Raw genomic sequence first — 24,469 nt, 5'->3', positions numbered from 1 at the left:
TAATATAGGTAGAGACCTGCAAAATTCGCGGTTTCGATGGCCTTCAGGATAGACTGCACATACCCCTGTACACTTGGGCAAATAACGCAAGTTCATTGGCTGCCGACTTGTAAGTCGTCTCAGCTGGTTTGTCTGTGATTTGATCCTTCTTTTGGTTGAGGGTTTATAACTGGTTGAGATTCGTCCAGATGAACAGTAAGCCAATAGCAAAATTACCTAAGGGGTATATGTGTTTGACTTCTAGCCTATCACCGAATGAATCCGCGAATTTTGCAGGTCTCTAAATATAGGATATAAATAAAAATTTAAAATACACATCAAAACTGGGCGTTTGTACTGTATTGTCCCCAATATGTTGGCTTGCGTATAATTCAACCTACAGCTTTTCAGTTTAAAATTTTGAGAAAAAATTTAGTAGATTTAAAAAATTGTAATCAAGACTTTCAGTACTTTTCAGTAATGTGTAAGCATCTACCTCGGCAAGAAGTTTTCGTTGCAAATGAACTTATAATATGTAACTCAAGACACCAACATTAATGTATAATTCTTTAAAACAATGCGAAGCGTGATAAATATATGAAAAATATTCTTTTTTAGGAAAAACTGTAAAAAAAAAATCCCCTTTTCAAAACCTAACTATAATTCTGTGTAAGAAGATGGTACTATTGTTTTTGAGGGTATGCGTAGTTCGTTAGGTGCGTTGAGAGTGATATTTTAGTATGCACCAGAAATGCAATGCAATGAGCATGCCTTACACAACGGAAAGTCCAATGTGCATGCATGCAGAAACTGCTGTAGCCACGAGCCGAAGTGCCAAAGTAAACTTAATGGTAGTGAAATTATCCTGGAATAAATTTTATAAACTTGAATAGATCTTGAAATTTGGACTTGATTTTCGAGAAGGAATTATATTAAAATGCCGCCCATCTTGTAAACCGCGTATACAGAGAGCTAAGATGTTCACACATCTTCAAACTTAGTTTATACACAAATTATTATACAAGTTAGGGTTGCACACCAAAAAACTACTGAAATATTTCTTTAAATAAAATTGTTGAAATTGAAACTTGGTGGTAACAAGTTAACAATCGCAGTCACCACGATGCACCTCTCTCTCTTCACTGCTGGCTGCACATTCCTGGCGAACAAGCAACTCGCAACTCATCGGTCTGTGTTGCAAATGTGCTGCTTGTTAAAAGAGTTTTGCACCATGGTAAAGTTGAATAAAATTTCTGACATGCAGGATAAAACAGACTTGTTTTTTAGGCATATACATATCTGTACTTCAGACGCTACGTACACTTTTGGACAAAATGCTCTTTTAACCACAGAGTTGACCACCATTTGACGTTCTTTCTATTGGCATACAACAAAAATTCACATATTTTGGGTACAAAATAGTTGAGTATATAGTGAGGCACTGCTCTCTTGAAAAATATGTTTTTTTGTGTCATAGTGTTTTTTTATGCCTTAGAGGTATGGATATATATTTTTTTGTTTTCTTGCAATTTCTGAAATGACCTCATATAAAGATGGTGTGCAATTTTTCTTTATAAATTTAGGGGGAAATGTACTTATATGCGGAACAATGCTGTAAATAGGATTTGTTGAGGCTGCAGTAATGTCAGTGAACATAGGTTCATAAATACGTCTGTTTATCGCCAAAAGCCATCGGATATTGTGCGCACAGTACATGACACAAAACCAATCATTCATACTGAACTCATTTGCACGCAAACAGTGGTATATATCATTGTTTAGCAGGGTAGAGGTAGAAATGACGCAGCAGTGATGCTATGGGATTCTCGTTAACGCTGCTTGTGTTTGTCTACTCCTCAGTGATGCATAATGGCTTACAATTGACGCTGCCACATTTCTTATATTTTATTTAAAGAAACTACCATTAATTTATTTGTGAGGAAAAGAGTTATTGATTTGTGCAATTGAGTTTATAACTATCATTCATTTTCATGTGGATAGTTTGATCGAAAATTAAAGTAATTTATCTCTATCTATACCTAAAACGCAAGAAGTTTCACTTCTGCCATGTGTGGACTCCGCACAATTTTTCTTGTTTATGGCTAATCACATTTCATATTAAATGCTAATTTATCAGGCTCCTAAATAGTAGTTAGTTGTAACCATTAAAGAAATTGTTCGCTCTCTATACTTACTCTCAGTAGTCTAGAGCTTTTAAGAATATAAGCACTAATTTCCTTTAATCCACTGATATCAATTATAATTTTGTTTTGATTTTCTTTTCATATTCAGAATCTAACATAAAATCATAATATGGTTAATTTCAAACTATTTATATATTTTTTGAAGTGAAACTTATTTTGGCAAGATGATAGTAAAATTTCAAGGCTGATACATGCTTTTTTTTTTTTTTTTTTAATTATAATTGACATATTGTTGTATATTTCTTTGGTCATGACATAGTATCATACTGAGGAACTTTTAAATGTATGCAAGTAAAGTCTGGGCATTCTAAATATAATTACATTTAAAGATTTGTATCCCAAGTGAACCAATACTTAAAGTAGTAAACAGTGTAATGTAAGATAAGTTTGTGAAGGTGCAGAACTACTGAGATGGGGTTCAGTGACTCAGCACTGAAAAGGCTTACTAATACGGTTACTTTCCCCTTCAAAGCCACGTACCAGTTAATCATTTAGTGCATTAGCGGGCGCAACAATTATGTACCATCACCATTAACAGGCTGATAAAAAAATTATCTAAAGTTCACGAGAAAAAATATGTATTTCTGATAGTTTGAGTGTGGCTAGTTGTGCTAAGTCCTCTAAACCCCTTTAGAAACTTAATAAATTCCCAAAAACTATACATCACGGTTTTAATATCTGTTAATATGGTACATCTAACAAAGCCACCCACCAAACTAAGTCTATGTTAGCTGTGCCATTACGGATTAGCAAATATATGACAAATAGTTAAGTCATTCAATTTATATTCTAAATAAATAAATATTATACCATCTTAAGTTTAACCAAAACAAAAGAAATTTCAATTTCATTGCTTGAAATAAGCAGCAGTAATATTTCATTATCGTGCACAGTATGTGTGAACAGTATTCATGAAGGCTTCTGTATTTCAGATTTTTGTAGCAATTGGGATTTTTAAATATTGCATTAACAAACATTTTTTTCGGAAAAAAGGAATTCATTTGCACTGTTTTCAATAAAATTATTTGCATGTTTCCATCTTAATCAATAAAAAATGTAAGCTATTTGGCTACACACGATACTAAAAAAGCTACCAACGTTAACGTCAATGCTTTGAAATGCACACTGCACCAAAACTTATTTTGTTTCCTTGTTTCTAAACCACACCGGTGATGTGCGTGTGAAGAGCAAGAAAATGGCTGCAAGAAGAAAGATTTCATAAAAGAAAATAATACTTAACTGCTACCTATCTTGTATGTAATGGCCAGTCAATATTTCATCACATCATTGTTGTTAATTTTTGAACAAGTTTAATCTGCAAGGCATCTTCTGTTAGTATTAAAAAAAGATTTTGAATGCCTCTAACTTAAACACATCCTTACATCGCATTTCGTCAAGTCTGTGGGGTCTGGACACCTCCCTTCCAGGATTAAAAATAAAAACAAGTGAAGACAACCTAAGAAAATTACAGCAACTTAGCTATGTAAGGTTACAAAGAAATAATTTTTGAAGGGTTGTTGTAATCCTAGTGGGCTACAATAATGTATTTGCTCCCCAGTATATCTAGACGTGCCTCATACACAAAAACAGTAGGAATTATGTTTCCTCAACAAGTAGTCTATATTTAATGACGGTTTGCATACGTGTTACTCCAAGTATTTTTTTTTCCTACAAACGTGACGTGTGTGTATCATGTATTTAATAACGTTACTAAATTGATGTATTTATGACTTGTTTTAATGAAATCATGAAACAATCAGCTTAAGAACAAAGTATTTAAAATAATTAAATAAAAACAAAATACAAAATGATCAGTTTTCTTCTCTCAAGCAAAATCATTACTTAAATTTCTGTATGTGAACACTGGAGTTCTAAAAGTCTACTATTCCATGAGATATTAGTGTGACAGTCAATTTACTTTTATAATTCAGTCATGAAGAAAACGCACTCACAAAAAAGATATAGTGGGTGTGCTGGACCCCCGGGTACGGCCCTAACGATCACCCCAGACAGCACCGGAGGAGCGCAGGGAAAGTCACCCCTATGAGTGCTCCCACCGTGCTATCTCCCGTTGTGCCCATGACGCAAACACGCAGTGACACCAACTGTTTTCTCCCCTCTTCCTCACGGCGCACGTCACAAAATACTACCTATTTTCGCAGTATCCTTACAGAAGGATGTGTCAGGATTTGTTGTGTGGATTCCGTACAGATTTTGCTAAAATGGTTTACAACTTCATGAGGAGTGGTTTTCAAGCTACCATCAGTGACATCTGGTTAATCCCACTATTTTTGGCAGTATACTGTGAAGGTAAGAACTGAAAACATGATGCTTAGTCAGCTTTAGAATCTACAGTAGCAGATTATGTTATATAAGAATCCTTTTATTCTCGAATAAATACATACATACATAATTGTGAGTGTATTTTCTTCCAAAATGCAAATGGAAAAGGTGCGGTGATCATTTTCATTATCTGCTATGTGCAAGCTATATGCAGTAAAGGTTTTGAGCTGCAATAAACATATGTGAACAATTTTATTACAATAATTTTATTTATAGGTTTTTATACAAACACATGTAATATTAACAGAATGAAATTGCAATACAAAATTACCTCCACATGTCCTAATGCAATGTAAACGTTAAAAATCACCATTCAAAAACTTGTGATTGAAAACTTATAAATTACAATTATTAATTTTTTTTTTCGATTACCAACTGTGAACACAACTCTGTCAAAATATTTGAACAAACAACATATAATTTAGGAGTAGAAGCAGGAGGTAGGGGGAGGGGGAAATTACCAGCATTGCAAAGATACAAAAAAAATTAATAACAGTGTTACAACCATTAAGCTTTACTATGCATTGAAACGAGCATGATTAGGTGTAAAACAACTTCGGATTCGCGTAATAAAAACCAAGCCGGTAATGAACGACACAGACACACAGTGTTCGCGAGCGATGCACGGGGGAAGTCACTTCACTTCCTCTGCTGCACCATCTCCCGCAGGTTGTTCTCGCTGTCCTTCAGACTGCGCTCCAGGTAGCTCTTGTTGTTCTGCGACACACCACACACCACACACCAGTCGGCGTCAGGCCAGCCACGCTGCAGTGCAATGCCGCTCAAGTCAGCTTCACATTAACCCTTGGCAATTTAACTTTGACTATTTTACAGCTCATTTTCCTAACGAGAAAAAAATTTAGCTTACATCGCCTAACTCTACCAATGAGTGACCCCCCCCCCCCCCCTCGCCACACACATACACCATACAACCCATTTCATTACCTCTGGTCTGACTTGATGTAAGTGTTTTTGGACATACGCCTTTGCTTAGCACATGTATGTCTGTAGAAGAAAACTACAAACTTTTTTTTTGTAGTTTTCTTCTACAGACATACATGTGCTAAGCAATGGCGTATGTCCAAAAGCTTACATCAAAACATGCGTTCCCATTGCACAAATCTTTCAAAGATAATACCTCTGGTCTGGCTAAACAAACTTGGAAATTAATAGTTTTTTCAGCTTCTTGTTTTGAAATATACTTCAACCATAAAATTTTTTTTGCATACGTTGGAACTTTACTAAAGCCCTAAATGACATATTCTGCAAAAACTTCAAAAATGTGCATCTCAAAAAAAAAAAAAAAGTATTCTACAGAGTTTCCGATTTAGATACTTCATAAAGAAAAACTAACAGTATTTTTAATTTAAACAATTTACCCATTTTTAATAAATTGTGATACTAAACATTTTCACTAATCAGATTTTGACTAAATTTTGTATTAAGTCATGATAATTAAATGTTCTAAATTGTTGAAAGTTGGTTAAAAACACTAGCGTGAACCTGGCATGAAGTGCAACACTAGAACAGCACAGCGACACAATGCAGAGATGGGAGACCTTGGCCTGCCAGTAGATACACTTCACACATTCACTTGTCTGGAATACAATCCCATGGAGACAAAAGCCCAATTGCAGCGATAGGAGGTAGTCCAAGATGCTAACCCACCTCCAGGGACTTTATTTTCTCTGTGCAGTTTTCAATCTTGGTGTGAAGATGTTTGCCGACGTCATCCTTGTCAGTCAGCAGGAACATCCTTCCGACGGACTCGTACGTCTTGGTGTCCGACGGCAGGGCCTGAAACAAGTCTATCATTAGTAGAGACCTGCAAAATTCGCGGATTCATTGACCTGTAGGATAGACTCCACAGTCCTTTAAATACTCGCGGAAATGACACCTGTTCATTGGCTACTGACACATGAGACGTCTCAACTAGGCTGTCCATAATTCGGCACTTTCTTGGTTTAGTGTTTCCCATTGGCTCACAGTTCCCCGGATAAAATGTGGGCCAATCGCAGAAGCAGTACGAAGGTATAGTTGTTTTGATGCTAGCCTATCGCAAAATGAATCCGCGAATTTTGAATGTCTCTAATCATTAGTCTAGAAATCAAGATGTTTTAGCAAAACCACTGTCATATGAAAGATTCTCAACATTAGAACCAGAATGATGCCAGCCCCTAATAAAGGATACTGGCTTGTATCATTCTCTCAACCAAGTCACAAGTCATTTGAGTAGACGAAGTTACTTACATCTATGGTCATACTCGTTTAGAAGTTCATTTCGGTAGCAAGTACTAACTGCCAGTGTCTTGGAAACAGTGCAAATAAAATGCTAATACAGAAGAATATTTATTTGGAAATATTTTTTTTTCCCCTTGTCATAAAAATTTTTCACTTAAAAAATTTCTTTATTAGGGCATAAATGTAAAAATCAGAGTTCACACTTCTTTTCTACTGCCTGAGTTCCTTAAGAGGATTCATCATAGGGAAAATAATTCTGCTCTGCCTTTTCGGTAGTCTTCGTACGTGACGTGGTGGGCGGAAGGTTGAGAAAGTCCGTGGGGAGCAAGGCAGGCGAGGATGAGCTGTAAAATCAGCGGGTGGTCTGGGATGCAGGGATGTTTGAAAATGTCTTACAATGGCTTAGGTAAAGTGGTTGAGGATGACCGTGAAGAAGTAAGGGGGGGGGGGGGGGGGGAAGGTCCCAATGTTTCTATTCCCTGCACCAGATTGTAGTTTTCTGTATCATCTTTAGTTACCGCCGCACAAAAAATAAATCTGTGAATCATTCAAAGCTTTCCATAAGGTATCTGGAATGCATGATGAAGTGATAAATGAAAAATAATCACATAAAATTTAAAAATTATATTCAAAATAAAAAAAATGTCAAAACATTGTTTCATAACATATTATTTAGATTTAATACATTTGCAGACCTTTTATAATAGAAACGGGTACAACACTTCTCTTACAGATATACTTAAAAATCGCCTACGCAGTTGTGAAAGTAAAAAATGCATATAAATAGATATACAATTTTGTTGACAATACGTTTTTAATAAAATCCATAACTAGTGAAAACACTTTGTGTACAATATTCAAACCATACACTTTACATAACAATAACACAATCTATAGTTGTGAAAATTATCTGTGTTAAAGAACGTTTATAAAAAAATCCTACTAATATTATAAACGCGAAAGTTTGTAAGTATGGATGGATGTTTGTTACTCTTTCACGTAAAAACTACTGAATGGATTTGAATGAAATTTGGCATACAGCTAGCTTATAACCTGGATTAACACATAAACCCCATAATAATATGAAACTCCATCCCTAAGGGAGTGAAAAAGTGATAGTTTCATTTTATAACAGAAAAAATCATAGGTCATAGACATACAAATAGTGAGTGAGTGTCATTTATCTATGTCTGACACACGATCATACACATAGTAAGATCTGGCAAATTAATATTTTTCTCCTTAGTGAGACCAGTCCGCTTAGTGGAGCTCGCAGCGGCTAGCAAAATAAAGGCACTAATAACAGTTTTGTTCTTACTTCGTTAATAGATAGAGTTGCCTTGAATTTTAAACGCACCATCGTTTGATGCGTTTTAATGTCTTAAATTTTCGTTTGTTTGTGCCGTATGCTTTCCTATGCCATTCATCCGATTGCGATGAAATTTTGGTGATTAGTTATGCGCATGTCCATGAAGGTTACTGAGACGGTATAACTATTTTTCAATAGTTGGAGCACGAATCGTGTCAAAAAATGTGTTTATTTCATTTTATATAGCGGCACTTCGTCTGTTTTTGTTGTATAAGTGCGCATGCATGACACAATTTATTTAAATATAAAAGAGAGACAGATAGAGTTATATATATATATAGTGAGATAGAGACGGAGAGATAAGTTGATATGGAGCGAGGTATAGATAGTGAAATGGGTTAGATAAAGAGATATACCTATAGATGTATAGGGCTATATAGAGACTTATATATAGAAGATATAGAGATAGTGGAAAGTATATATGTAGCTATAAAGAGATAAATAGAGATAGAGAGATACATAGATGTATAAAGATGTAGATAGAGATAAATATATATAGAGAGATGGATAGATGATTTGTATATGTGGAACTACTTCAAACATATTACAAAACAAAACTGAATGAGGCATTGCAATGCAGGCCGAGCATTAGCTAGACAATGGAATCATTTCAATATTAGTAATCTCTTATTTTTAGCTTTTTTATATATTGCTTTATAAAGTCTAAATTACATACAGACCAGGTAAATAACTATAAACTGGCAGAACCATGTCTGTCGGGATCTGAAAGTGATTTAAATTTATTTTTACATTTGACATTCAAATTAAGAAGACAATTACTAACTACGCCCTGTGTTCAGCCCGGGCAACGCCGGGTATTGCAGCTAGTATATCATTAACGTTTATTAAAGTTCCAGACACTTTTGCATTAAACCAAATAATAAATAATAGTTTAAAAAAAACTAGAAAACACACTTTTATAGAAAATTTAACTAACAAATAGAAAATAAATTTTAATAAAATTGAATTTAAAATAGTGTAAAAAATGTATTTTATTTAAAAAAAATAAAGCGTGTGGTGCATGGTGTCAGTAGTTATAATTATTTTATTGACAGATATGAGTAGAAGGATTATCATTTTGATAATATATTAAAAAGCACCCCACGCTTTTTTTTAAAATAAAATACTTTTTTTACACTATTTTTAATTAAATTTTATTAAAATTTCTTTTCTATTTTTTAGTTCAAATTTCTATGAAAGCGTGTTTTTTTAGTTTTTTTAAACTATTATTTATTTTCTACTTTTTAGTTTGGTTTATTTATAATTTAAAGTGATACTTCTTTATCGACGTATGAAAGAAATTTTATAACAATGTAAAAAAACTTGATAGTTATTACATCAATTACTATTCAAGTAGTTTTTGAATAGATATTGGCTGCAGTTAAAATAAAATCTATAAATATTGTTTTATCTTAGAAGTGTCTCTAGATGTGGCTCAATTTTTTATTTATTACGTGACTTTACTATTAAAGTGATGAGTAGATATTGGCTGCTTCTAAAATATATATCCAATATAGCGTGTTGAAGAACTACAGTACTCAATAATTTCAATATCCTGCTATGAAAATCAATATATTCGGGAAGTCATTGATGTTTATTCTAAGTCAGCATATCTGATGGGTGACATCCTTTGTTTTCAAATGTCTCACAAAACATTTTCTCCATTTGTTCCGGTCCGATTCAACTGTAAGTTTCATTTGCATGCAGTTGTACCAAACTACACTGTAGTATTCTAAGAAATGTTTTAAAATTGCTATTTTCTTTTTGTCTTCTTAGATTAGCAACATTTACATTCTTTGTTGAAATCTTTAATCCACTGGTAAGCATTTGAGTTTCTGCCCGTGAATTTCTCAATCATGAAATCGTATGCAAATTTTCCCTAAATTTTGAGTTTCAGATATAGTTTTTTTTTCTTCAAGAAATTTTTCTAACAGTTTTTCCAATTTTTTATTTGATCCACTAGGTATAGATTCAGCACTTTTTGTTTTTTCCTCAATTTCGTCGAGGTAAAAATTCTTAAACTGTACGTTTTGCTCTTTATCCAAATATATTTTTGATACATCATCTGTCAAACTTATCCATATTTTCCTTGTTTGATGTCTTTTATTTAATGATTTGCTGACCTTGGCATAGTTTGGAATATTTTTAACTGCTTGGTGTAGATTTGTAGGTTGGTGTTCGAGTGGAATTTCAAAACTCTGCCATCAGGTGTAGCTATTGAGGTTATGCATATGGTGTTTGATTTCCCATCTGCTGTTGGTTTCACAGCAAAATCAAACCTCAATTTTTCCATGTTTCGTGAAATATTTGCAGAAAATGTTGTTTTATAATGATGTTTCACTCTTGGTTAATTGGTAAAATGAAACAAAGAAACGAAGACGTAATTGTGTTTCTCTATTTAACGAAAGAAACAACATTTAAAGCCCTTATTTCAGGGAATTTTGTTTTCATATTTTTACAAATATAGATAATATTCTCTTCAAGAAAGTATATTGTTCACAATAATCATAACCCACTCTCACTTTTCATTTAATTAAATGTCACAATATTTAGTAGGCTTTGTTTATATCGCACCAAAGACAAACTGAAAGAAAATAGTTTGCACATGAGCGAAATGCGAACTCTTTTCTTTCAGTTTGTCTTTGGCGCGATATAAACAAAGCCTACTAAATATTGTGAAATTTTATAAATTGACAAAAATCTTATTTTGCAAATTGAATAATGGAATAATCTTATCAAATTAGTGTATTGTCATCGGTCTTCGATAAATCTACAAAGTTTGAATGAAATCTGGCCGTTTAAAGTGGGTCAAAATCGCACCCAAAGGAGTCGGTTACAAACATACAAACATACAGGTGAAGCTAATATAAAGCGTGTAAAAATAAATCAATTATACTTATTTTGTAAACTTATATTATTACCCTTTATTTTATTTGTTGAGAGAAAAACATGAAACAGTAAATTATAAAACCATTACAGAATGGCAATTTTAATTGTTAAAGATATTAACATTATCAAACAACACTTTAAAATAAATATCGCGCGATTTCACGGTTTTTGCTTTACCTTTGGGTTCTAGCCGCGTCACATTGGAAGTTATTTCGACGTTGCGGAGTGCATTGCAGCCTCTATCTTTAGGGAAGCAGCAGCAGTCGTTTCTTACCTACTGTCAGTAACAGTAAGTAGTAGGTTACTGACGAACAGTAGGTAGTAGGTTACTGAGAGTAACAGTAGGTAAGAAGCGACTTCTGCTGCTGCCCTGAAGATGGAGGCTGCAACGCACTCCAAAATGTCGGAAAGAACTTCCATTGTGACGCGGCTAGAACCCAGAAGACAAGAACATTTATTAAAATGTTTCTAGTTGATTTGATTACTTAAAGTATTTTAGTAAATTCTTGCTTATTACCATAATGTTCCTGATTTGTTATGAAGTCGCTTGAAATCTCGATTATCAATGACTCCGACATCTTATCATGTTTATCATTGGCCAAACATTATTAAATTTGCAAGAGGAATTACCTCACAGAATGTGCCAGCCAATTTCAAACTTACCATACATAGTTTATCAAATACAGACACAAATACAGACTTATTAGTACCTCTGGCCTGCGCCTCTTTTTCCTGTATGCTGATAAAAACAATCTGGCTTTGCTAGACTTCCGAGCCATTGATAGCTAAACTTCCTTCTTCTGGCGAGTTGCGAACCTCAGTTTTGGGACAGCTCCACAGGAAGTGGTAACCCCCACCCCCTGCACTCTTCCCTATTGTTGTTGTCAGGCTCGGGCAGAGTCCTGCGCCCAGCAGGGGTCAGCTTAGCAGCTCCACAGGGGGGAGGGCTCTCGCTGTCTACACCTCTTCTTCTCTTCTCTGCTTCCCACCATGTTTCCCGCACGACGATCATCTTTTTGGCCCAGCAATGTGTGCATTACTTTAGAAATACATAATTTTCATCAAATATCTCAATTACGACAGTGAAAACACAGAAAGAAATTTATTTTATAAGGTTAACACTATGTTTCCAATGAAAAATATTTATGAAATATTCAATTAGAACTTCTGAAAATCACGCTGAAAACAGCTCAGAAACAGTACTTTCAATGCGGGATAAAACTTATTTAATCACAAAAATTAAAAAAAAATTATTCAATAGAAACCTTCCTTATACCTTTCTATATTTTTCAAAAAATTTTATTTCTTTTCAGTATTAAAATTACGCCATTGAGACTTGGAACCGCGAGACCCTGTAGCACACAATTTTAGCAGCTGTGATGAATCCTCTTCACTTTTTCATATCAAAACACAGAAATATTCCTCAACTACTCATTTAGGAAAACTTTATTCAAACAGCAAATACATACAAACTTTATATAATTGTACTCATTTACTAATTAGTATCTTTCTTACAGTTGTACAGAAAACTATACGCATACAAACACATTCACACAAAAACACACGCAAGCACAAGCAAGCACACACACACACACACACACACACACACACACAAGCACACACACACACACAAGCACAAACACACACACTAACACATGCACCAGGTCTCTGAACTATACGACTTACAAACTTCACGACACCAACACATTAAATTTTCAATATTCTTGCTCACTAAAAGATTTCCTGTTCCTTACAGAACATGTAACTTTTTTTTCCACAGCTAAAATAAATAAATAAATAAATAAATAAATAATAAACTAAATATCCAAAGCCATTCCTGGCTAACGAGGTTATGTCAATGTAGGTCACCTGGCATCTAGTAAGGGAGTATTTGGGTAGAAAGTAACACAATGAGGTTTGAGCTTATTTTGAAGTAAGTAATAATTTTGTTAAAATTCATGTTTATTTAGAAAAAATTGTCTTATTTCTCTCTGCTGTTTTTACCCCTTACGATATACTCACGAGAACCGAGTTACACACGCACTTTTTGTTTTTAAGTCACAACTATTAACATGAAATACCTATCTATTGCAACTGCACGATACCATGTGGAAGTATTAGTTGAAATATTAACTTTAAAGTAACATAATATGTTTTTTTTTTTTAAATTTACTACCAACTTCTTCTATTGAATTAAATATTCTTATTAGAAAATTTTTTTTGATACTTAAAAATATTTTGCTCGAGTTTAAAAACGGATATTCCTGCAGGCGTGAGAAGCGCACTGGGCGGGGAGGGGGGGGGGGGGGGGGGGCGTGCTCACAGATATCTCCTTGTCCGTGAGCTCGGCGTGGTGGATGGACTTCTTCAGGTTGTCTATCTGCACGTCGGCCAGCTTCAGCTTCTGGGAGGTCTCCAGCATCTTCAGCTGCAGCTCCGCAAACGCCTGCGACAGAGCACGGGCGTGGGGCATCAGTGCCCTGCCCCCCACCGCGGGCGACCACAGGCCTGCCCTCAAGTGCCGGGTGGCAGCGGCACCCCAGCTGCCCGCCAGACATTAGGAAATAATGTCTTCTCGGTACCGTGAAGCGGAACACAGACCTACCAGGTCCATTCCATTTTGTGATGCTGGTATTGAATTTTCTGAACGTGAAACATTTTGAAATAATACTACTCAGGATCGTGAAATAGAATACAGTACATTCCTGGTCTATTCTATTTTGCGATACCAATATTTAATTTTCTGAACGTGAGACATTTCAAAATTAATTTACTCGGTACAGTGAAGTAGAATACGGTTCCACCCGGTCATTCTATTTTGCGATACCGGTATTTTATCTTCTGAAAGTAAGGCTTTTTGAATTAATAATTTATCTGTATTGTGAAGAAGATAGTCCCACCTGTACTAATCTATTTTGCGATACCACGGTATCGCAAAATAGACTTGAGCGGGGGAATTATAGTCTAGTTTACAATATTTCATGAAGTTTACAGGTAGTTGACCATGTAGTGTGTTTGTTGGGTTAGGTTATTTATATTAACAGATAAAACGGATCAACTGTGAGATTGGTTGGTTAGGTGGATTTCAATCAATACTGTCAAATGGTATGAAAGTTTAGTTAGTTTTTTTTTTTTTCAGAAGAGCAAATAACCTCGCCTGTCTCGTAAGAATCAGAGGAGGAAATTGGCACAAAATTGATGAATCGTGCATTTAACAACACCCGAGTTTCTGCTCAGCATTAGGCATAACGTTTACAAATGCAAAATTAACTCTAACCGTTAAGAGATAATACATTATCCAAAATACATAAATATCACCTTCTTTAACTCCAAATCCACTGTCTTCGCCATAATTTAATGATTTTCTTCGCCCTCAAACTAATTTCAAAAACAAACCCGTTTTAACCATAGATTAAATTACACACAGAACAACAGACATTAAACTTTCGGAAAGAAGTGCAGCAAGACATAAAAATACGATTTTCTTAACAGCAAAACCTACACTTTACACGTAAATGCTACTCGCTACTCGTATTTGCGCAAGTGCGACAGAAGCTAACCGGGAAATTGGTTTACGAATCGCTAATAGATGGGTTTGGCGTAGAAAAGGGAAGGCGTTCAATGTTATTGTTTTGAAGTGGGAGGAACGTGCATGTGGCGCGAACCGCGAAGGAAGAGTTTTGCTTCAATAGTAATCAGAATGAATTCGGTATTTTTATCGTGAAAGGTTCAATTTTGAAGTCCCAGCTGTAATGACAGGATGGCGGAAGCGATCGCTGACATTCTTTCAAGCTTAGCTTCTTGTTCACATGATGAGGCAAGGGATAAAATATCTGTTTTAAGAGAAACGTTTAGTGTTCCCCTTAACGCAGCACAACTAGGTAAGATGCAAAGTTGAATTTTATGTCTGCCTGCCTGCATATTTTCAGGTACAAAATGCTCTGCTTTGTGTTATCACAGCGTAATTTCATGAGAGAAAAAGACACTTCAAAGTAAGCTTTTATTGGAGATAATGTGGTCAGCACTCGCCTTCTCGCTAAGGGTATCGGGGTTCGATTCCCGGTGGACTAAACCCGTAATTTTTTTTAAGCGATAAACTTGGTGTACATTGTGTTTAACCATGACATACCTGTCAATTAGATCTTGAACTACCGACCTCCGTAGCGTAGTCGGATGCACATCGGCTTACGGTGCGAGAGGCCCCGGGTTCGAGTCCCGGGCTAGGCATGGGTGTTAGAACTACGTACGGTAATTTTATCGTTGATATGATAATGAAAAAAGGCTTCGAATACGAAATGAAATGATCCAATTGAGAATGGTGCACAGCTTTAGGTCACCAAAAATTATTGAAGTGAAGGTCTTGAACTATAATTTACTTTGCTACAACTGCTGATGGCTTAGGAATTAAGTAGTTATTATTAGAAGTCTGCTAATGTAATGTATTATCATAAAGTGGATGAGCTAATCCAGGATATGCTAGTGAATGAGAGGTAGGTGATTTAAACAGATTATTTACTGCAACACCACATGGAATTAAGAGTAAAGTAGGTGAGATTACTCAATGAACTAGCTTTACTATCTCAAAGAATAAATAGCACATGATGTGTACAAAAGTTTAGTTTCCTTTAAAAGTAATTGGTAAAGTAAATGAAGTAGGTAGGTTTAGCGGTGAGCAGCTATATTCTCTGTTTCTCTCTCTGTGCCGTTTATTCTGTCGAGGGAAGTTCTTCACTAGCTCCTCGTAAGTCTTGAGGAACTCATTAGTTAAATTTTCACTTTCTTGATAAAAATATAATTATTATATTTTAAATTATTTTATTATAAATTTTAAAATAATTATATTATAACGGGTGGTCTAATGTTATTTTAATTTTTTGTAAAGGCCTACTTTTATGATTATATTTTGTCCATTCGTAAGTTTTTCTGTCAAAACTCTCTCTTTATATATATATAGACACACACATACACTGTATTTAAATTTGCTTTTGCTTGATATTGTGGTTTCTGAAGTAAAACAATACCTGAAGATAGAAACGCGTGGGGTGGGGAGGCTGGTGGAAATGGTAGTGCTCCGAGTCCCAGCGGCATGACAGAGGAAGAAGGCGTGTGGCACCGTGGTGCGCCATGCTGAAGTGTGCTGCAGCGGTATACAGCAGTGCTTGAGAGGGTTCAGAGTGCAGGAGAACGTTAAAAAGGGAGAGCATAAAGGACAGAAGGTTAAATGGGAGAGCATACAGGACGTTCTCCTTCAGTTTCCCTTCACCCACCCAGCTGCTCTCTGAACCCTCTCAAGCACTGCTGTATACCGCTGCAGCATACTTGGTGCAAAGCAAATTATTACACAACCATGTTTAAGGTGCAAGGAATAAAAAAGTTTTTGAAGGTCAAAAAAACAAGAAATACCTTAGTGGGCAAATAATATGAACATTCTAAGATATTCAATGCTGGACACATTAAGTTAAAAATATTCGTAATATATTTGCTGCGTGGAAAATAAGCAAATATTTAATCAATCATTTTGTAATTTTGGAGAACATAAATACGTTATGTAATTATGTTCTTAAAATGTTCCAGAAGTCAATAGACGTTTCCAAAATATTTCCAGATAAATAGGTACCTCGAACTCTACATACACCTGTTTGCTGTGCAGAAAGGGATTTTTTTTTTATGTTCATGTCAGTACTTTTTGTACATTTGACTGATATGACATCGCATGTCCCTCACCATTGTGTAAATGGTCTACTGGACAAAAAAAAAATACCCAATCTCCATTTGCAGACATGTTTCTCGTATGCTGGCAGATTATGCGTTTGCGACGCTCTTCGCAGAGGGGACCGGGATCGTTAGCTACGTACGAAGAAAACTTAGCAGCAATGATCTTGGGGTCAGCGTTGCTGAAGCGCTCAAGTTGCTGGCGTTCCTCATACTTCAGAAATTCAAGAAGTGGCTGGAAGACTACATTGTCGATATCAAGGTTTGTCAGTTTTTTTGTTGATTTTTATTTGCTGTCCCGTGGGTGGTAAGTCACTTTTGTATAATCGTAGTTTGTTTCAAAGTGAAAGTTCTTGGCATCTGGTAGGGTAAGTCGAGATAATGATGCCATCTGAGCATAACGAAAAAAATGTGTAACCGTGAGGGTGTTACGGAAAGTGTAACGATCGGGAAGAAAGTGGTGTGACAGCATTGCTTTCTGATGCCATGTTTGTTCCACCGGCTCTTGAATGGCCAAACCGAGAATTCGGGTGTGCCGACACCTTGTGGCTGCGGATACTTCAGTTGCACATCGCACACATAATTATGAAGCTCTCAACACTATTGGAAACTCAGGTTCCAGGTTTACGTAGATGTGAAAACACGTAACTCAATGTATTAGTATATAAAATTGGATGTTGGTATGTATGAAGTCGATAAACTCTGACACCCATTGACCAATCATCATGAAAGTTGGCATATCAAAGTGTTTTTTCCATAGAGAAGGTTTTCTTTTAATTCGCCGCTGGATGGCGCTGCAACGCATCAACTTCTAAAAACCGTTCAACCGATCGCCATGGGTAAACTGAAAATTATAGGTCATAGACATACATATAACAACTGTGTGTCCACCACACTGTCGTATAGCGCTATCACCCTGTGTTCAGCCCGGGCAACGCTGGGTACTGCAGCTACTAACCTGTAGTTTTACTGCACCAGCATAAACACCAAAGCCCTTCGAATCACGAATTTATTTATGATATTTTGGCTATCAAGAGTTAATTGCCTGCAGCCCTCTTCTTAGTAACTGATTTAGAACGGCAGCTAGTCTTGTGAAGTTTTGTGAGGTCCCACAAGTATTAAACTGAAATGATTTAAATTCTGTACGTTATGTTAAAGTTTCAGACTTACAGAACTGTTCAGGATATTTAATTTAAGTTGTGGGTAAAGTAAGGCTGTTTACAGTTCTCATAAATACCTAATATTTAGTTTTATAAATTTAGTAATTAATATTTAATAAATAATAATAATTTTTTAAAAATTTTCCATCACAATTGCAAAATTCAAAACTTTAATTGCAATACTGTGTTTTTAACGTTTTTTTTTTTTTACCTGCAATGCTATACATGGAAGAAGTAATTTCCCTCGTGGCTGCAAAACTATGCATCTTAGCCTTAAAATGTTAAGGTGTAGGTAATTAAAAAAAACTATTCCTATGCATTTAATAATGAGCAATTCTCTTCTAATAATTCACTATTTCAACATTTATTGGAGTGCCACTGTGGTTTTATGTGTCTAACATATCCTCTTCTTAACTTTCCAGAATGTGTGCATGAGTTGCGTTGTTCGGAATCAAACATCGGCCGATCAGAAGGTGAAAGCACTTGAAGTTCTGCAAGCGATCTTTGAAAATGGTCCGTGGCAAAGAGACCTGGGCGTACAAGATGTGATCTGCAAGGTGCTGAACAAGATAACTCGCAGAGAGTTTACTTCGAAAGGTACCTTAGCTTACGGCTTTACAGTTTGTTCCGAGTCAAATGAGTATAGCGTGTAATCCGTTGTGACTGTGTGTGGGTACATGTTAAGAGTTACAAAGAAGGTCTGCCTGTCGCCTGTTAGGTCAATGTCATTGCCCCGTCCTGTCGCTGTTTCGTCGTGCAAAAACTCCAACCCAAAGTGTTTTAAATTCTCGAGGATTCAAGGCATGTTACGAACTTCCACAAAATTTCCATGTTATTTTTCTTTAACGAAATAAGACTCGAGCAATGAATTTATAATGCACGACATTATCTTTTAAAGTTTTCTGGTACAAAAACATTGAAGGGTAGAGGTCATAGTGAGAAGTTTTGCGATATTTGAGACATTTTTTTCCTTAACTAAGGTAGGAAGTATAAGTTTAAGAAATACTTGAACAAAATATATAGTTCGTAACAATAGACAACAGTTTTCTCATTTTATGCTAATATGTATGTACAATGTCTTATACACAACTAAGATTCCTCATATTCTTCCCAATTTCTTTTTGCTATTAGAAAAGCCAACTGCAAAAATATTGACTGTGTATTTCAAATAAGGACATTTTTGTGTTTTGGTACGATGTTTTTGTGAGGTAAGTGATTGTTTGTTTGTGGTAAAATATAAAAAATAAACTCTTGCAGTAAAAAATAATCAAAGTACTCATTCAACTGAGCTTTGTAATTTAGCATATAGCATTGTATGAATATTTAGTAGTTAATTTGTAACATTAGATGAATGCATCTCATAATATAATAAAACATCACCCAGTTAGGTGTGATCTTTTTTTTTTAAGTTAGAATTTAGGGTGAAGCATAAAAAAAATAGTATAAATAAAGCTAAGTAGAAATATGTAAATAATCAGAAGCATTTATTCTCAGAATTTATACTTAGGTAATTTAAAAAATATTTTATTGCACTGATTTTCAGTTGTTTTTTTTTCTTAGTGCAACAGTTCTTCCAAGTTTGCTTGGAATGGTTTATGCTTTATAATTCTGCTTTGTACGGTTTTATAGTATTTGTTTGAAAAATTTTCTGTTACTCTTTTTTTGTTTTTAATTTAAGTGATTTTTTTTTTACTTGAGATAAACATTTGAAACCATGCACAAATAGTGTGTTTTTTGTTATGTTCTTGACGTCATTTGAGTGGTCAGATCACTCACCTTCCATCAGGGCTGATTCGTTGCCCGGGACTGTCAAACCTGGCATCGTCGCAGCTGGGAAGCGTTGCCGTGAGCCAGTCGTGTTTTCTCGGGGTGCTCCTGTGCTCCTGGCGCCTCCTCCCCCCTCCACGTGTTCCAGCTGAGCTCCATTCCCACCTAACCCCCCCCCCTCCCTTTTTATAGTCTCGCATGACCCTGATGTCAACAAAATATGAAGCCCATTTGACTGTTATAGATGTCAGCATGGTTGTGGATTGCAAGGGGGAGGGGGCCACCGGATTAAAAAAAATCCTTCTTCGAGGGAGTCCGCTTACACTTGCAAATTCACATCTGTGAACTGGGAATGATAAACATCATCCTGCTCCCCTCCCTCCCTTCCCACAGTAATTCTACAGAATGGCAGGGTGTCTACGTGTCCACATTCTGGAAAGTCAGGGAAGTTGAAGTTGGTCAGGGAAAGTCATGGAAATTCCCACTGTGGTGGTTTTTTTTTACAAATGGCGTATAATTTCACTGTCATACTCACTATAAAAGTGCGTACTCAAGGATTTGTTTCAGTTTTTTGTTTTTGTCATACAAACCTAGGGTGGATACGGGAGCGGTAGAGTCTGGATTTTCTTTCTTTCAGAAAATCGCTAAATAGTGAGGTCTATCTTCTCGACTGCTTCACGGGGAATGATATTTATATGGGCGCCACCACGTGAAATGGGCACGTGGACCCCGGCTGATCCTCTCTCTCAGGGCGTGACGTGACCCATGTGGGACGAGTTACCCGCCCTATTGATTCCCTTATGTCGATCTACACTAAACCTGGCCCGCTCTAGGCGTCGGGCACGCCACACTCGTACAAAGGTTGGATTCTCATTACGTAAAATATAACTCACGACTTAGTTAAAATTAAGGTTTAATAACATAACTCACGCCTCCCTACACGTTCTCCATTAAAACAGTAAAAAGCCTGGGCACGGATCAGCTTATGTAGAGCATGGGCCAACCATGTGGCCATGCGCTATGAGTCTCCTGTGGACTGCGACAAAGAAGTTCGTAACGAGTTATATAAATATTTAATTAAACGTCCCACCGACCGAGTGTGGCCCCGAGGGCTAGAGATTGAAATTATTTAGGAATAAATTATAATAAAACAGAAATACTCGATCAGATGCACAAATATTGCGGCCCCCGGGGTGCTGACGCGTCTACTCTCGATGGCTGTTGAAGAGGAACTGGCTACACTACCCTCGCAATGGCGCACTTCCGCCGTACAAAAACCGTTACATTAATTAATGATCTCGTGCCCCGGCGAAAGTGAAGATAATTACAAAACACATAATTTAATTACAAAACACAATACTGTTAATTAAAAACCATTAACACTTCTGTAATTATTTAAAGTGAGACTTAAAAGAATCACAACTGAGGTCAAGTTCCGGTCCGTGCGGATTCGTCCGCGCAACGTCTGTAAAACTAGAATATATTATTAAATTAAGTAAAAGAGCACGTTGGCTAGAACATAAAAACACTGGGGCTAAAAATAAAAGGTTACAATAATTAATTAGCTACATGATTTAGGGGCCGTCGCACTGCTTCTACAGCGCCTTCATGAGGGAGGTCCTGGCGCGCAATTCAAAACAAACACATGTTCGCGGTGAAATGCCGGGAGGGAGCGGAGCTTGTCCAGGCTCAGGGCGAAGCCCCGGCCGACGTCAATAGGTAAATTATTTTTAAACAAAATAGTCTTAGAAATTAGAAATTCCAGGCAGAAAAAAGTCAGGCAAATTTTATCGAAGAGATGTATGAACATCAAGGATGTCTTGCAGACAAAAGAATTATAAATGAAGATGCGCTCGAGTCGAGACACACGCTCATGACCTCGGAGTGGAAGTATAATATAAATATAAATAGGGTAATCATAAAGAATTAGGAGTATTAGTAATATATCAGAATGTAACTATGCCCAATTTAATGGCTGTGTTACTCCAGTGTAAGGATTTGGCTTTTTAAAATTCCTGCCGACTGCAAAACAATTTTAATTTTCCCAACGATTCTATGGAATTTTAGCAATCTTAAAAATGTTGTTTTATTAGGTATTTATTGTGTTAGTTAATTTCAATTAAGACATATTATTTTCCATATATATTTTGAGGGCCTACATTTAACTAAAATGGAAACAAATCATTTGTATTAGTAGGTAACTGTGCTGGCCATGCACTGTGATGTGCGACGCCCCCAAGTGGACTGTGTGTCGGCAGTGGTGCTGGGGAGAGCGTTCCACGTGCTGGGGGTGACCGCCCGCCACCACCCCGACCACATGCTGCCGAGGTCGTCCGAGGTCCTCAGGCACTTCTTCAGCGCCCTCGACTATGAGGTCAGTCCGAAGTGCCGAGTGTCCGGTGTTCTGCCTTCGCAGTGCACGGCTTCAGGAACAAACCACGCAATCTAAAACCTGCTCGGAGGTGGTTTCTGTTCGTGAAAACCACTTAAGAATACGCTGAGGTCGGATGAGTAGGTCTTTTTTGACGTGACAACATCTAATAAATCGATGAACTCCGGCTGCACGCACGAAAAAGTGTCCCGTTACGCTGTGTCCCGTTACACTCATTGTCCCGTTACACTCATTGTACGCTTGCACCGCATCTATCTCTCTTCCACTCGATTGGAACAACCATCGATTTGACTTTTTCGAGGCACATTAAACTTGAAACACTCCCATTCGTTTCCTACTTTTCCTATCATCGTCCCATCCTTAACAGAATAACACAGATTGGAAGTAGTTAAATAGCAAACATGTATTAAAGTTATAGTTGAAATAATCTGTTCGTTGAAGTAGTAAACATATTTGAATTAATGAGTGCAAATAAAAGTAAATTTATCAATTAAATTGTAGATTTCATTTCACTCCTTCTTTGTATCCATACAAAATATTGATAAATCAATAAAAATGAATCAATTTTATTCATAAAAGTATGCAATCATTTCATCAATGTTTTGTTATGACGTTGTCACGTTAAACTATCGTCCGTACACCGACTTTACAGACAACCATTTTTTTTCGTATTACTTATGTTTTAAACTGTATTTTTTACAAGCATGTAAATAGCTAAAACACATGTTTTCAGGATAAGATTTTAGTCTTGAAACATCTGGTATAGGTTCTCGAAAGCACTCAGGTGACTTGCATTACATATTAACTTCATTTCTATGCCATATAATGTAATGGTAACCGCCAAAAATCTCATTGTTGCTGAATGCACGGTGGGAAGACTGCAGTCCTGTTTCGCAGCCTTGCACTTAGAGGCGACACCATGCTAGAAGCACCAATGAGCGTCGTACTTACCATCCAACCTCACTGACACAAATAAACCCCTTACAGCCTCTTAATGACAGGTCATAAATAATGCCTTACCAAGCTTTTACACCTTAACATTCTGTACTTATAGACTTAATGCTCTCATGAAACATATTTGTTATTTTAAGTAATTTTTAGAATTTAAGCACTCATATGGCTATTTGTATGTTATGTTTTCTTGTCTTTGTTTTTGTCCTACTATTTGTTGTTCTTATAATTGTTTTGTTCTTATTTTTGTTCTGTTACTGTATTTGTTTTTTTACTTGTCTTGCATGTTGTGCCCACCGTCGGAGCCTTGTGCTGTTGGTGTGGCATGTTACAAATCAAACAAATAAATAAATATATTCATAGCTAGATGTAAGCCACGAGCACACGCTGCTAACACGAAGCGAACGGGGTGACGTTCATGCCGGAGTGGTTCCAGACGTCCGAGACCACCAACGTGTCCTTCCCGGTCATCGAAGGCTGCATGAACGGACTCACGGAGTTCCTGTACAGCTTCACGCAGAGCCGGGACGACAGCCCGGAGAACTGCGAGAGGATCTACGGCTACCTGGAGAGGCTGTCCTCCGTGGACCCGGACGAGGAGAGGAGACGGACTGCGCTGCGAGGTGAGCTCGCTCCCACGCCGACATCCTCGACGACCCGGGCCTGAACTGCCAGCCGTCCATCCGACGGACCAGCGGGATCCGGCCCGGGAGCGTCTTTTCCTGCGGCCCGCTCCAACGATATTTCAATCTTTTATGAAGGAAATATACTAGGTCCTAAAATGGTTTAGTAGTTGTCTGTATGCGTAGGAGAATGCAGACACTGTTATTAACCTATTGTTTCGTGCAACTTTCTTTTAATTAAAGCATGGTTTTAATTTTTAAATACAATTTTAAAACAATTTTTTTTTTGTTTCATCATCACATACCCCATATTGTATTTATTTTTCATTTGACGGAATAACATGACATATTGTTGTTGTGAGAATATTAATATTAATTTAAGTTGGCTGGCTGTCTTGTGAGTTTCAAAAATGGTAGCAGAACCTTGGGAAGATGGGATGCGGCAGTCACTGCTGTGGACAAGTGCTAGGATCGCACTGCAGGCCGCGGCCAGGGTCACTGCTTAACAGGGGTGGGCTTATAATGTGCTCTGGCAGTTTCGAAGCTCATGATGCATACTAACACTTAGCCATCTATGTATGCACTATGTTTGGCAGCATTTTTTGTCTTGGATTACACCGTTAAATGTTATGTCACGTTCACGTCAATACATCGCAAAGAAATAGTTAAGAATTATTTTTGCATTTTATGGTTCATGGAAGTTAAATATGGAATGGTTAACCCGCAAACTGGATATCCCGCACCTGAATAATCGAGAGTCTACTGTACATCGGTTACTGTGCCAGATATTCCTGTGAGACATGATTATGCCGTGCAAGGGGTTTTCCCCCCCCCCCTTT

The 24,469-nt window shown here is 36.7% G+C and overlaps 2 protein-coding genes across 3 annotated transcripts in view; one reads left to right on the top strand and one right to left on the bottom strand.

Annotated features, from left to right (window-relative positions):
• Window positions 1-4,716: 4,716 nt before the first annotated feature.
• LOC134539473 (prefoldin subunit 1) lies at window positions 4,717-14,604 on the bottom strand. The gene is made up of 4 exons (XM_063381540.1): window positions 14,344-14,604; window positions 13,349-13,471; window positions 6,195-6,323; window positions 4,717-5,243 (listed from the first exon to the last, which is right to left on the bottom strand). The coding sequence occupies exons 1-4, from the start codon at window positions 14,374-14,376 to the stop codon at window positions 5,166-5,168; spliced, it is 363 nt and encodes a 120-aa protein (XP_063237610.1). The 5' UTR covers window positions 14,377-14,604; the 3' UTR covers window positions 4,717-5,165.
• LOC134539470 (DNA-dependent protein kinase catalytic subunit-like) overlaps window positions 14,564-24,469 on the top strand; it is a 99,077-nt gene continuing 89,171 nt past the window's right edge. For both annotated transcript variants that reach the window (XM_063381532.1, XM_063381531.1), the window contains exons 1-5: window positions 14,564-14,906; window positions 16,827-16,999; window positions 18,320-18,494; window positions 21,923-22,038; window positions 23,444-23,630. In XM_063381532.1, coding sequence (XP_063237602.1) covers window positions 14,786-14,906; window positions 16,827-16,999; window positions 18,320-18,494; window positions 21,923-22,038; window positions 23,444-23,630 — 772 coding nt within the window. In that variant the 5' untranslated portion in view covers window positions 14,564-14,785. The remainder of the gene's footprint in view (window positions 14,907-16,826; window positions 17,000-18,319; window positions 18,495-21,922; window positions 22,039-23,443; window positions 23,631-24,469) is intronic.

Source organism: Bacillus rossius, chromosome 15 (assembly GCF_032445375.1).
Source record: "Bacillus rossius redtenbacheri isolate Brsri chromosome 15, Brsri_v3, whole genome shotgun sequence".
Classification (NCBI taxonomy): Eukaryota; Metazoa; Arthropoda; class Insecta; order Phasmatodea; family Bacillidae; genus Bacillus; species Bacillus rossius.
This window is presented reverse-complemented; position numbering and strand designations above follow the sequence as displayed.